Here is a 15,776-nt window from a genome sequence, read left to right as displayed (position 1 = left end):
TTTTCTTAAACAATGATTCAGTAGTTTTGTTATATTTTTTTTAACTCCAGATCATGAAATGAATTTAAATTTCACAGCTACCATGATGGGATATAATCTTTGGTCTCACAATTATTGGCTTGAGCCTCTAGATTAATAATTCAGTACCATACCCAACTAGGAATATCAGTAGGATTAAAGATAACAACCTGTTTGGAAAAAGGAAATGGCAAACAAATCTGGTCAGGTAATCTGTGTACATTCCAGCAGTTATATCTGTGTGGAAAGAGTTACAAGCATACAAAATGGTTTCTGCATGTAGACTATGTGCGTTTGGTACCTACCAAAAGTTCAAAGAAGAACCAGGCATACTTGAAGACATTTTCTCTCACCATGCCAGTGCTGACCACCATCTGCAATGCTAGCTCTTCATGAAACTGCTGAATGATAATTAAAAACACTTTTAAAATATCTTTTCTAGATTTACAATGTCCTAGTCCTTGTCCTGTACTTGAAGGAGTGCTATTGGACATTGTGAATAGTATAGGATTTCTTGATGGTTATGTAAAATAGAATTTGTTTCTGTGATCCATTCCTTATCATGAAAGAGTAAGTGATAAAAAACTTTAGTTTTCTTAAAGTATTCTTCTTGTGTTTATTGCAGAACACAGAATGTTCAATCTGTTCTATAAATCAATTGGCACCTAACCTCATGAGTGTTTCCAACACTTTCCATTTGTATTTCAGATTTCTAGCATCTGATTCTATGATTTTCATCTGAAGATTGATACTTGCTTAACTGAACAATTTAATCCAAAGCAGCATAAAGTTCTAGGTCAGTGATCAATCTGCTGGTGGAACTCAGTGGGTCAAGTGGGCCATCGGTGGAGAACATGAACTGTTGATGTTTCCGATCTAGTCTCTGCACAGATGCTGCTTGATCTTGTAAACTCCTCCAGCAGAGTATTTGTTGCTCCACATTCCACCATCTACAATCTTGTGTATCCCTAAAGTTCCTGGTCATTTGATGAAGTCTGATAAAGGAACGTTTCTATAACTATCTTGCCTTTTCTCACGAAACAATCTAAAATTAGGTTCAAACTTGTTCAGTGATAGGTGAGCTTTTGTTTACCAACACCCCCTCAAGTTCCACTGGAGCCCCATGGAAAGCAGAGTGGAATGATGGAAAAATCTCTGCAACAAAGACAAAAAATACTTTCAGAGTTATTTGGAAGTTCTGTTGCACCGTCTAAGATTTAGAGGCAGCAGGTTCAAATATTTCTGAAGAGAAAAGTGGGAATTTCTTTCTAATGTTCTGCCTTACTAATCTCCTCCATTTGTACAGATAAGGCTGACTCCAGCGGCCTGATTCCTGCTACCTATTACCAAGCATTCTCCATGGGGTGCACCAAAAGAGATTAGCAATTAAAATTTGAAACAAGTCAAAAAACACAAAAACTAAAATTCTAGTGTGAAGGACTGAGCAGAAGATCATTGCAGAAATTAGTGAAGCCCAGATGGCAACAAATGACGGGAGTTCTAGACTCCATTGCTTTTTAGATAGGAATGTTTAGACTAACTCTTTACAATTTAACAATTTTGCATCAGTATTCAATAGCCATTTTAGTTAATATATGATCCAAATTAGGAATACTAGATCTACAATAAAACATAAGAAATATATCCTATACTAAATGTGATCAGTAGATAAATAGATGTGACAGTTACTTACCTTGGGACATATCCAAACTAAAATATAGAAGCTTTATGATTGTACTGCTGTTTTGTTAATAAAGGCTTGGATAATGTGTAGTAGCTCTGATAATTGGCCTTTTTTTGTTTGCATTGCAGAATAAATTTACTAATGTCATTACAGCCATAAATTTTAGTCTTTAAGCAACAGGTGATAATCATGAAAAATTTAACACGTGCCTTCAACAAAGGGCGCACACACATAGGAGTGAACATTCTGCTGTGGGAAAAGAGATCATTATTAAAGCAGAACAAAACCATTTAGGATCCATACAAAAGGAAGACTGCCACACAAACAGCAAAGTATCAGTCATTATTATATTAGTGATTTCATGCATGTACACAGACAGAACTGCAGCAAACATCAGTTTCCCCAACAGAGGACAAAACTGTTAAAGTCAGGAAGTATTGTTAAAAATGCACCTTTTCCTCTTCTATTGGACTGTGGGTGTAAAGAAGAATTAACTCTTGGACCCTTTGAATACTGGGTGAGGAGCTCAGTCAATAATTTGTATTATCAAGTGGGAAATTAATTGATTAAAAAGAATCCTCAGATGATTTCAGAAAGAGGGTTGCTCATGTAATACAATCCTTAAAATCCCGGAACCAGTAGGGCTGAATGTTAATCCCCAAACTCACTCCATTCCACAGGACAGATCTTCATGTGTCTTCATTTTAAAATATTTGCTAGGTCAGGCATCAAACTAAGTTTGTAAAAAGAGGCACTGGAAAGTGACATTGAACAACCACAACAAAAACATGAATTAAAAATGGCCTTATCTTATTGTGGTTACATGACAAAGGGAGTCAACTTAGCTCTCTGATTAAATGTTGACTCTTGCTAAAGCAATCTCATTTGCCTCTTTCCCCATACTTTGCAAATGATTCTGCAGTGTGCTTATCTGATTCTTCACCAAAGGTGTTGATTCCATTTCCATCACTGCCAGAGGCAGATAATTCTAAATTCTAAATACCCTCTGAAAATAAAAAAAGTACGTGGGTGCCCCTTGTCCAAAGCTTTAAATCTATGCCCCGATCTTTGAACCATTGCTATTTGGAATGGCTTCTCTTTATTTACTCCATATAAATCAATTAGGATCCTCTCAATCTTCTTTCATCTTAAGAAAATATTAGATGACCAAAATTTGGGTAATAGTGGTGGGTTTCAATAAACGTTTTACAAAAGAGGTAGAAGTGGAATAATTTAGGGAGGGAATTCCAGAGCTGATGGCAATGCTGACTGAAGACATGGTTAATGACAATGGTGTGATTAAATTTGAGAATGACCAAGAATCCAAACTAAATGTGTGTAGAAATCATAAAGTTTAGCATTGGAGGAGCTTTCAGAGTGAATGGAGAGAGGATCAAGAGGTAATTTTAAAACAAAACTGATGATTTTAAAATAGACATTGCCAGACTGCGAACCAAAGAATAATTGGGACATTACAAACAGAATTTCAAGATTGCCAAGGGTAGATGGAGGATGTAATGCACTTGAATAGTTGATTTCTGAAGAGAGAAAGACATTGAAAGGAGTTTCAGCAGTAGATGTGCTTTGAGAGCTTTAGAATCAGGTGATGCTGTGGAGGGTGAATTTTTGCATAGTTATTAATGGAAGAACATCACTCCACTTTTGACTGGGGTTCACAGACAATAACAAGGTTTGGTTAGAAAGAGGAGGGATAGAACTGTAGCTGGGGAACTGAGTTTGTGGGGGGGGGGAAATCAAAGGTAACATTTATGTCTTCCCAATGTATAGCTGGAAATTCTTTCTGTTTGTTGGACAGGCAATCTGGCAGCATAGATACATTAGATGAATGATGTAAGAAGAGAACTGGTGACATGGTGAGTATAGTCAGTGTAGCTGCGCAGACTGTACACTGTGGTATTGAATGATGTATTCAAGAGGTAACTGAAGTTGAGAAACAGGAAGGATCCGGTTAGCATGAGGGATAACAATTTATACATGGGAAGAGATGCTACTGCAAATGATCCTCTGGATATATTGCAAAAAATGAGAATGGAATCCAACAAGTGCAGTCCCACCCAGCTAGAAGATGGTGGAAAAGTATTGAATGTGAAGGGTTTAGTCAATCAAGGATAGCAGGGAATGAACAAATGTGGATAGGTTGCCTTTGTCACAGGTACTGTAACTATGTCAGAGGTTGTTTCATTACTGTAACCACGGCAAATACATTATTGGAAGAATTCCAAAGTGATTTCCAGGAAGCAGGGTCAAGAAGATGGGAAGAAAAGAGAGATGGGTAGAAATCAGAAAGCATTTGGTTTGATGTGGAGAGGAGCAAAGACGGCAAATAAGGAGGAGGGGAGAGTATTTGAAGTGATGGAACCATCAGCAACATCACTGAACACGATCATTAGAGAAAGAAGCTGGCTGGTTGGCAGTCTCATGCAACTGGGATGATGGTTTGCCAAGAGAAAATCTGCAAAGCATAGTAATTCAAGGATAGGGCACAGGGAATCTGAGATGGGAGGGAAGTGACTGAGGTATTTGATTAAACAGTTTTAATTGTAACGACAAAAAAGCCATGTGGTCCCTCATTTTAGGAGGTGAGTGTGGAAGTGGCATGGGTTAGTGTGGTTAAGAAGATGGTTTGCAGTGGAATCAAAAGCTTGGGGAGTAGCTTTACTTTCCAAGCCGAACCTGGAATACCGAGCAGTCTTGGAGATGAGATCAGGGGCTTATTGTACATTATGGGGCACGACAGTAGTGTAATGGTTAGTGGAACACTATTACAGCTTGGGGCGTGCAGTTGGGAGTTCGATCCCGTTGTCCTCTGTAAGGAGTCTGTATCTTTTCTCTGGGTGCTCCGGTTTCCTCCCACAGTCCAAAGGTGTACCAGTTAGTAGGTTAATTGTCATTGTAAATTGTCCCATGATTAGGTTAGGTTTAAATCAGGGGCTGCTGGGCGGCACAGCTCGAAGAGACAAAGTGCTTATATAAAAAAAATTATACAGCTCGGTCAAATTTGGCTGTCAATGATGAAACAAATTACTCATTTGAGTCTCCATTCCTTGGATTTAAAGGAGCAAGGGAGAAAAGACCCACTTGAGAAAAAAGTAATGATTTCAGTAGGCCTGAAAGATGGAGATTGGCTGAGCAGCAGAAATCTTGTGTCAAGAAGAGGACCAAAGCTTCAGGACACAACACACAGCTGTTCAAATTTGCAGGAACACTTTGTTGTTATTGTTTCAGTTATTAAGATAGTATGCTCAGCCACATAGGGTAAAAATTACGAAAACTCCACTTCACAAAACCCTCAGTTTAGATCTGTCAATTTTTCTGATACTACTTCACCTTTTCAATTCTACAAACAAAACAAAGTGACCGAGATTCAATCAATATAACATGAGTTATCACTTGAACTACCAACACAGCATTCAAAGGGTATGATGTCTGATAACTAAACAGGAAGTGATATTTATCTGTATCAGTGAGACAATGACACAGCTAGCTGAGGTGTTGCTTTGCAGGTCCAGTGACCTGTGCTCAACCCAAACCCCTTGTGCTGTCTGTGTGGAATCTGACAGGAGCAGATGGAATTGGGGAGTTTACAGGGAAATTAGTGGGGTAATGGGAGCGCAGCAACTTTATGGGTCAAATGGCTTCCTTCTGTGCCATAAAGAAATATTGAATTTTTAGCTTACATAAAGAAGAAAATGTTCATTATGGAAATCTTTTGTGAATATAAATGACCCAAAACAAATAAACTTTAGTTTATTATACATTGACTATTTTGAGAGAACATTTAATTGTCCTGGTAACAGGACATAGCTTAAGTGTTATCTATTTTGGGTATGAGTACAATGGTATCAAAACGAAAAAGATCTGCTGCAGCAAAGGTTGGCATGTTGAGTCTGCAGGCTGAAATGGAAATGAAGGGTTGCTTAATGATACTGGTGTTGGATTGTAGTTAGGGAGGTCAACAGTGGAGATATTGTCCGGTTACTCTTTAGCTGCTTCAAGTGGCCAATTTCCTCTATTTTATTCTATGAATGGTCAATTTTGAAATAGGTGAAGAAATGACAATTTGTATTCTTCTATATTTCAAAAAATTCACTATCCAGCCTGTACAATTATGCCCAAACTCATTATTTAGTTGAATAAAGTCCAGGAACCAAAGCAGGAAATCATACATGCCCAGATTTGGAAATTAGATGTACTAATGATTTTATCAGTAATGTTTCTGTTTTATATTATTTTGAGCTATTTTTTGTTTTATTTAAACTTTCCCTGGTTCATTTGCCATAGCAAATGAAATAAGTTGTTTAATTGTAAGTTATCAAAAATGTTTTAAAAAACTTAATATTAATTAAAATCTAGGCTACTCATGTAACATGTATCATGACATTATTTTGTGTTTAGAATCAAGGCCTAAAAAGGATGCAGAAAGCGTCCACAAAAGAGATATAATGTTCACAGAAGTCTGAATGTGTAGAATGAGTTGACAATGCATATTTTTTCATTGAAGAAATGGAGCAGGACAAACACAAGACAAATACTTGCATTTCATTTTAACAAACTATGTTGTCAGGTGCAACATCCTTTGTGCTATGTGGCAGTCTACCTTTTTGTTTGACGATCGTCCAACAGAACCAGCGTTGTTGAAGTAGCTGCTAACTTCCACATAGGAAGACATCCGAGAACCACTTCGATCCATTCCCTGGAGTAAAGATCCAGGAAGAGACAGGGCAAAGGTAACATGATCAATACATGGTGCAGTTATCAACTTTGACAACATTACATAAATGTTCCAGGAATGGGATTAATAAATTGTCAAAAACAACTCGCATTTATGTAGCACTGCCAATTTAGATGAAAATCGCTCCAGGTTCTCCAGAACATGAAAAAAAAACAGTATAAGCAAACCCGGTCAAAAAGGGAAATGGTGTTGTTGAAAGTAACGCAGGAAAGGAGAAGCGAAGATTCAGGAAGGGAATTCCAGCATACAGAGCTCACCAGCAAAAGAAGGAAAATGGATTCAGGTAAAGACATTGGAAACAAAGGAGTCTGAGTAGGCATGGGGAGATGAAGAATGGATGAAAAATTTGAATTTTTGAACCAACATAAATCAACAATAGAGGAGCCCCACAACAGAGGTTGGTGTCAGCAGGGTCTGATACCCTTGTCCACTCTTTTTTGTTCTAGGGCATTACCCACCCATAGTGAACTGTTCATTGATAGCACAGACAGATAATCTTAGCCAGATAACCAACATTGCTTATACAAGGTTTGGAAGATTCTTATTGTCAACCAATGATCTTAAATACCAGAAACTGGTCTCTCTAGAAGAACAGGAGTCTGAAAAGTAAAAAATTTAAAAAAGTAAAAAGTTTATAAATATTTCCTTCTTTTATAGTTCCTATAATATTGCTTCATTCCTTTAAGGTCATTTTTAAATCATTCAGCAGACTGTCATTGTATTTGCATCCTATTGATATCATTTAAAGAAATTCCACTTAATGTTTTATCCCTGATCAAAATTCAGAGAGCTAAGGTAAAGTAAAGGATTTAAACTTATTTTGTTGTTTTGTAGCTGAGAATTTGGAAATGGGCTATCTCTTCTTACAAACTGCCTTTAACCATCGAGTGAGCATGGGGTCAGGGTGTGCTGGAAATTAAGATTAACCTCTGAGACTCAATGACCTGCACCACACTCAGTAAGGAGGCTCCCGAGAAAAGTACATAAAGGCTGTTTCAAGCAACAGTGTGCGGAGAAAAAGACAGCAAGGGAGCAAGAAGCAACTGGGAGAGAAAGGACAGCGTGGCAGAAGGCAGGTTCTGAATCTGTCTATGAAGAGAGGGGAGCTACTTAAATCAGCGTTGCATAAACAGTCTTTAAGGTATAAAGCACAAAGACAAGATCTTCAGCCCATCTTGCGCCTGCCAACCAAGATGTCTAACTGAAGGTCCTCAGTCTCAACACCACGGCCAAGGAAAACAACGTCCCTCATTCAGTCTGTCAGTATGTTGTTAGTTTCATTGAAGAGTACAGCACAGGAACGGGCCCTTCGACCTTTTGAAATTAAATCCCTCTCATACTTCTAAACTAATAGACACAAACTTGTTTGATCCAATTGCTCCTCACACAACAGTAGCAAATTGTTCACTGGCTGTACTCCAATGCAAGTACATCCATAACAAAGACCCTTCAGTCCTAATGAAAGGTCTTGCCCTGAAACATTTAATTTCCACCATAGATGTTTCCTGACCTGCTGAGTTCCTCGAGCATTGAGTGTGTGTGTGTGTGTGTGTGTGTGTGTGTGTGTGTGTGTGTGTGTGTGTGTGTGTGCACGTGCTTTTCCATAACAAATATATCCCTTCTTAGCTAAAGATATCAAATCTGCACACAATCCTCTAAATGTGCTCATCAAGGTCCTGTCTAGTTGTGGCAAGACATACTTGTAAATTAACTCAAGATACCTTACTGTGAAAGCCAATATGTAGTTCTTTTTTAAACGTTTCACCGCATCTACATGTTTCCTTTCAACTATTGGTATACAAGTGAATTAATATTCTCCAATCGCGGATAATTTAAGTAATGCATTGCCTTTGTGCTTTCCATAGTGAAGCAGATAACTTGGCACATATTCATCTTATACTGCATCTGTCCACACACTCAATATGTAGAGTTACACCACGGTAACAGTCTCTTCCGACCCAATGAGCCTGTGCTGCCCAATTACACCCAAGTGACCAATTAACCTACGAACCCATACGCCTGTGGACTGTGGGAGGAAACCAGAGCACCCAGAGGAAACCCATGTAGCCATGGGGAGAAGGTACAAACTCCTTACAGGCAGCAGCAGAACTGAAACTGGGTCGCTAGTGCTGTAATAGCGGTTTGTTAACTGCTGCGCTACTGTGCAGCCTCTAACAGATCTAAAATGCTTTGAAGACTCTTTGCTTTGTCTCAATATGGCACTTAGTTTAGCATCAAAGGCAAATATTGAAATATTAAATACTGTTCCCTTATTTGGGTAATTGTGAATAGTTGAGATCCAAATACTGATCACTGCAATACTCTGCTAGTTGTTGCTTGCCACACCAAATGACTCACTTATCACTGTGTTCTGGATTCTGGATATGGATTCCTGGATCGCAGGGGTACTGTGCAGATCAGTGCTGCACCGATTACCTCCATTTCTCACGATTGTGGGCTAGTGCCTGGGTTGAGGCAAAGCTCTCTCCAGTCCACTCAGCAATGTTGTCTGCTCATTTCTTCCTCTAACTGCCCCTTTTTCCTTTCCCCCTGCACCCTCCCCTGAAGAATGGTCTTTGAGAATCCACTTGATCTTGTTATGTGGCCATACCATCTCATTTTCCTCTTCGCTTTTCAATCCATTCCAATGCGTTACCCACAATACCATACACACGACTAATTCTACACATTAGTCAATTATTTTGGTCATTATCAAAGTTTCACGTACACGTTTTATTCCCCCCCCCCCCCAATCTGCTCTATCAGTTATTTTCTCAAAAAACTGGTTCTATATAATGGAGTTTCTTTTCCACAAATCTATGTTAATTTTGGTCCACTGATATTTTCTAAACATTTACATATCTTTTCCTTTACAGCTATCTCTATGTCCTCCTCTTCTGATGTTTGGTCAGCTGACGTGTTGTCACTTTTTAAAAAGAGGGTATACATACGCCACTCTCCAATTTTCAGGAATAATTCTCTATCTAAGAAAATGTGGAGGAAGGTAAGCAGCACACCCACTCTTTCCATGGTTATTCTCCTGAGTACTCTGGGATAAAAATGAAGAGGATCTGGGAAATCGATCAGATCTCAAAACCTAATATCTCAAGCTCCATATTAGAATTATAATTTCCTTTAGTTTCTCACTTGCCTTAGCTTCTTGGTTCCCTAAATTTCTGGAAAGATACCCGGTGCTTTTAAAATTATTAAAACATCGTCGTGCCATCTTGCTGTCTTGCATTGTGAATACTCCTGTTACTCCAGGGGCGGCATGGCAGTGTAGTGGTTAGCACAACTCTTTACAATTCCAGTGACCCGGGTTCAATTCCCGCAGCTGCCTGTAAGGAGTTGGTACGTTCTCCCCATGACTGGCTGGGTCTCCTCCCTCCCGGTCCTCTGGTTTCCTCCTACAGTCCAAACACGTATCAGTTGGCCGGTTAATTGGTCACTGTAAATTGTCCCATGATTAGCTAGGTTAAAACTGGGGATTATTGGGCAGCGTGGCTCGAAGGGCTTGAAAGGCCGACCCCATACTGTATCTCAATAAAATAAATAAGTAAAACTTAATGTGGGGGATTTACACTTGACTTCAAAGTTCAAAGTGAATTTATAATCAAAGTACATCTATGTCACCATATACAGCCCTGAGATTGGCTTTCTTACAGGCATATTCAGTAAAGGTCAGACTTCATTGATCTTTCTACTTTTGCATTTAAACATTATTTTTTCACTTATATTTCAGAATTCTGCTGAAGGCAGCACCAAACAGAAAACGTCAGGTGGACCAACTGAAGGAAGGGATAACATTATAAATGCGCTGGAGATAAAAATTAGCTGCTTATTTTGGTTAGCAAGCAGCATAGACATATGCTGCATTTATATACTAAATAAAGATACTGTATTAGTAGTGTTTAATATCGTTTTATAGTAACAACAATGAATAAAGAGCAAAAATTTAAGTGAGAAAGTGGAATGTAAAGGATATTGAAGAAATATGATAGATAAATAATTGACAACTTGAGGAATTGAGGGCTTTGGGTAATTGGTACGGAAGTAGTTGAAGCCAGCATAGATCAGTCATTGAATGATGGAGCAGGCCCGAGGATCCTGGTAGCCGACACCTGCTCCCATTTTCTTGCGATCTCGTGCAGGAAAAGTTAAGGTGTACAGTGTACGTGTGCCATAGCAAAAGGAAGAAGATAAAGGTGACACTGAACCATTTTGTAGACAATCTTGGTGAAAAATGCAAAGGTTCTTGGCCCCCATCCTGCATAGAGGAGTGAAGTGAAAGTCCAATCAGTCAGCCTTAATGATGAAAGTGGTTTGTAATACTTTGCTCGAAGGTCCAACCAACGGCAATGTTGGAGGTTTTGCTTTGGAAGTGCGGGGTTGAGGTAGCATAGGCAATGGGAAAAGAGCAGCTCCTCCAATGGTTTCAGGCGTCTTTTAAGAATTTACCTGTGATACCCAAAATAACAGATAGTTATAAATTGATAAAATGAACTAGTGTGGCAGACTGAAGGAAACATTAGTACTTACACATTTGTTTTTCAAAATATCTATGAATTTAGCCCGAGCCTGCAGAGTGGAACTGGCTATCCTTGGATTAACACAGGGTGATAAGAGATGACTAGAAACATTTTGCAGCCCTTGGATACCGACAATGGAATTTATTTCCTCTCATTTCCCAAATACTAATAAAACAGAAATCTCATCCACCGAAATAGAGTTGTAATTGATACAGTACAGCAATTGCAGGGTGATAATGTGAGCGGCAGGATTGACACAGAATTTCATATGATTCAGTTCTCTGAACTAAAGTGATTAGTTTGACTTCAATTCTCTCCCAGCCTTTGTGAAAAAAAGATATTTTGAAAAGCGGTTAGTTAGATTACATTTCTCTTACTGTTAGCACCATACCTTGGAAGAGGTAGAGTTCTTAATGTCTTCATCTGTCAAGCCCTGGATCCCTGCAATATCTGGATTGCTGCTGCTCAGTATGCGTGACTGCATGAGTCTGGACCCAACAAGGGCAGCACTGGAGCGTCCCACAGTGTAGTACCGACTCTCGGGAAACACAGTGGGCATCGCTGGGGCTAAAGGAAACAGTCTGCATCAGTGCCAACATCACAAAGCGGTCAATCATTTTTGGGAGAAGTATTAGAAGAGAAACAGGTTTACATACTAGGACTCTTCATTTTAGAGTCATAGAATCATAGACTTACAGTGTGGAAACAGGCCATTCGGCCCAACTTGACCATGCTAACTGTGTTGCACAGTGAGCTAGTCCCACCTGCCCAGGTTGGTCCATAATCCACTAAACCTCTTCTACCTGTGTACTTATCTAGACGTCTCTTAAATGTTCATAATGCGGCAGACTCAACCACTACTTCTGGGAGCTTATTGCAAATATGCACCACCCTTTTCACGAAGAAGCTGCCCCTGATGCCCTTTTAGATCTCTCACTTCCGATCTTAAACACGATCCCTCTTGTTTTTAGCAGCTCCTCGTTGTGACAAACGCTATGTGCTTTCGCACTGTCGCGCCTCTCACGGTCTTACATCAGGTCACCGCTCAGTCTCCCACATTCCCTGGAATAATGTCCTAGTCTGCACATCCTCCCCTCATAACTCAGGCCACAAGCAATAGCCTGGTAAATCTTTTCTGCTTAACTCTTTCTTGATAGTAACCTCTTTCCTCTAACAGAGTGACCAAAGTTGTCCACATCCTCCAAGTGAGGCCTCGCTGTCGTCTCATGTAACTACAAAGTAAGTTCCCACCTCCCACTCCTATATTCAGTGCCCTGACTGATAAATATTAATAGGTAATACAAATACACAAACACTGTGGATTTTGAAAATTATAATTAGCTCTTTTATGGTAAATACATGTATTATGAATATTATTATAATGCTAAATCAGGCAGATTTTTCAGAACCAATTGGCATTCTTGCCTTCATATCCACCAGCAGAAACAGAGCTTTTGTGCATTATCTGGTTGATCCCAGGTAAAACTACTGCCAATTAAAATAAACACATGTGCAAAGAGTGGAACGTGCTGATAAAATGTAATTTTTTTTTGCCATGGTAAAAGAAAGAAGCAAAACTGAAATCCACTTTAAAATATATCTTCAGTCTTAAAGTGTACAGAATGAATCACACCGATTATAAACTCTTTCAATTGTTATACCGTTTCCAGTAGAGCAGAGGAAGAAATGGTACTGAAAATGGATGTGGTGGCCTCAATAATAATTAATCTTCTTCCCTCCAGCCGGGAGGTGCTTTCACCTGCAGCTATACAGGGCTGCTGAGCGGCCCCCTAGTGGTGAAACACAGCTTATGCAATTCAAGGTGTAATTGATCAACTTCAGCCACGGAAGATTAAAATCAACATTATCAATTCTGGTTAAAATCAGTTTATGTTTCTGATGTTGTGTGAAAATTTGCTGAAACATGTTATGTATTAAGAAATAACAGATCCATGTTTCATGATTATGCTGATAGTCTCATGCTTCTACTTTTTTACTAGGCAAGCTAAGTTCCCAGGCAAATTTAAACTAATCAATTTAATTTTAAAGAAACCAATGTTAAAAATTTAGGCTAACATTAAAAGAAGAATTAGTTCAATATTTCAATGTGCTACAGAAACGTCATTATCCTTCTTGATTGAAATTGCATTGTGATATATGTTGACTTGAAGGGAATGAGGCAAACACAGGAAATAATCTTAAATGCAGTGATCACTTATTTGAATTTTCACTGCTTTTCCAAGGCAGCATTCCCTTATGTTGACACATGTAAGAAAGATAACAACAATGTAAAGTAAAAGAAATGGGGGAGGCGGTGACTAAAAGCTTGAAAGATCATCTGACAAGAAATCAAAAGATTGGTTTTGGGAGGAAATTCTAGGGAATGAGAAAGATACATAGAGAAGAAAAAAACTGCAATTGGGGTGAAATGAAGGACGAAGGATGCAGAAATAACTTTAGCTGGAGGAAAGGAGAAAGTGAAAGCGCCCTGGAGAAGGTGAATGGGAAGGATGGTGTCTGGTGATGCTTCAAGTAATCTTAAAGGATGAAAATTTTAATTGACAGGTGAACCAAGAGCCAATTCAGACCTAAGATGAGAAGAACAACACAGAGCTTTGGCATGGGACAGGCTATAGTTGGCAGAAGTTTAAAATGACAATGTGTGAATGGCCAACTTGTGGGTTGTTAGTACAACTGAACACTTGCAAACTTGGACTAGGAGGATGTAGGCAATGTGACAGAGGTAGAGGCATGTGAAAAGGTCGCAAAATGATTTAAAGAGGATCACAAGGTGTTGGCAATGGTACTGTGTTTGTGTCAGTGGCTGGTCTTCCCACATTCAGCTGAAAGAAATCATGGCTCACATGATTCCAGATCTCAGATTGAATTGATTTGAATTGAATTGATTTTATTACTTACATCCTTCATATACATGAGCAGTAAAAATCTTTATGTTATGTCTCCATCTAAATGTGCAATGTGCAATTTATAGTAATTTATAATAAATAGTATGTATAACAGGATAGTCAATATAACATAGAAATACAGTTGTGTCAGCATGAGTTAAGCAGGCTGATGGCCTGGTGGAAGAAGCTGTCCTTGAGCCTGTTGGTTGCAGCTTTAATACTGCAGTGGTGTTTCCCGGATGGTAGCAGCTGGACCAGTTTGAGGTTGGGGTGACTTGGGTCCCCAATGATCCTCTGAGCCCTTTTTACACATCTGTCTTTGTAAATGTCCTTAAGAGCGGGAAGTTCACATCTACAGGTGTGCTGGGCTGTCCGCACCACTCTCTGCAAAGTCCTGTGACTGAGGGAGGTACAGTTCCCGTACCAGTCAGGATGCTCTCAATCATGCCCCTATAGAAAGTTCTTAGGATTTGGGGGCCCATACCAAACTTCTTCAACCATCCGATGTGAAAGAGGTGATGTTGTGCCTTTTTCACCACATAGCCAGTATGCACAGACCACGTGAGATCCTTGTTTATGTTTATGCTGAGGAACTTAAAGCTGTTCACCCTCTCAAACCCAGATCCATTGATGTCAATAGGGGCCGCCCTGTCTCCATTCCTCCTGTTGTCCACAGTCAACTCCTTAGTTTTTGCAACATTGAGGGAAAGATTGTTTTCTTGATACCCCTGTTTTAGGGTGATGACTTCTTCTCTGTAGGCTGCCTCATTATTATTTGAGATTAGGCCAATCAGATTAGTGTCGTTAACAAATTTAATCAGCAGATTGGAGCTGTGGGTGGTGACACAGTCATGGGTACAGAGTAAAGGAGGGGACTTTGTACACAGCCTTGAGGGGCACCTGTGTTGAGGGTCGGAGGTGAGGGAGCCCACTCTTACCAGCTGCCATCAATCTGACAGGAAATCGAGGATCTACCTACACAGGCAGGGTGAAGGTTGAGGTCTCTGAGCTTCTTGTCAAGCCTGGAGGGAATTATGGTGTTGAATGCTGAACTATAGTCTAAGAACAGCATTCTCACATAAGCATCCTTCTTCTCCAGATGTGAAAGGATGGTGTGTAGAGCTGCGGCTATTAATCCTTCTTCTAACCAACATTATTTAAAAAAACTGTTTTTGCCTAGTCAGGAGGCTTAGACGGCATATACAAGTTTAAATAAGAAGAGTGATATATCCATCCATCTGTAATTCAAAGTGATTTCAGGGCCCTGAAACATGTTTTTCGTGTTTAATGAGGCAACCATACTGCTCTGATTGGAGCTTCGGTCCTTATTTGAGAAACTTCTCCTTAATGACAGTTAAATAGACATCAGCAGTGCATCAGCTAAATGCACCATTTCCAGTTTTATTCCATTGTGGTCTATCCACTGACTGGAGTAATAAATCAAGACTTACCACCTTTTGTCACCTCTTTCAGGGTATCAGACAGGCGAAACATGTAGTAGACATACGACATCAGTAAGCAATTGCGACCATGCTGATCTTTGCTGAGTCCTGGACTATTATGAAGGCTGTTAACTATTGAGACGACAGACTCGAATGTGAATTGAGCAAGGTTGGCTGCAAATAAATAGTGCAGATTGTTTGAATGAAAAAGATTGTACCACATGTGTGTAATAATTTCACATTCCTACAAAACAAGGTAAAAGAGAAAAATTTGGAAAATTTTGAATAATAATGGTAAAATGCAGGGAGAGGCAGACCTGGCCATTTTCATACTCTGGTGTGAAATTTCAATTCAGTCCCTTGGAATTGAGCACCATGATTTTGCGCCTTTTCTCCACATTTTAAACTGTGTAAATAACTCATTATTTACTGAACTTTTTATCC

At 39.3% G+C, this 15,776-nt stretch overlaps 1 protein-coding gene across 4 annotated transcripts in view; it reads right to left on the bottom strand.

Annotated features, from left to right (window-relative positions):
• Positions 1-15,776, bottom strand: part of dock8 (dedicator of cytokinesis 8) — a 259,562-nt gene that overhangs the window by 69,388 nt on the left and 174,398 nt on the right. The window contains exons 21-24 of one of the 4 annotated variants that reach the window (XM_059969949.1): positions 15,342-15,506; positions 11,376-11,551; positions 6,321-6,416; positions 324-419 (exon numbers count right to left, since the gene is read on the bottom strand). In XM_059969949.1, coding sequence (XP_059825932.1) covers positions 324-419; positions 6,321-6,416; positions 11,376-11,551; positions 15,342-15,506 — 533 coding nt within the window. The remainder of the gene's footprint in view (positions 1-323; positions 420-6,320; positions 6,417-11,375; positions 11,552-15,341; positions 15,507-15,776) is intronic. The other 3 variants (XM_059969950.1, XM_059969951.1, XM_059969952.1) reach the window with 3 other exon arrangements.

This window comes from Hypanus sabinus, chromosome 5 (genome assembly GCF_030144855.1).
Source record: "Hypanus sabinus isolate sHypSab1 chromosome 5, sHypSab1.hap1, whole genome shotgun sequence".
NCBI classification, from domain to species: domain Eukaryota; kingdom Metazoa; phylum Chordata; class Chondrichthyes; order Myliobatiformes; family Dasyatidae; genus Hypanus; species Hypanus sabinus.
This window is presented reverse-complemented; position numbering and strand designations above follow the sequence as displayed.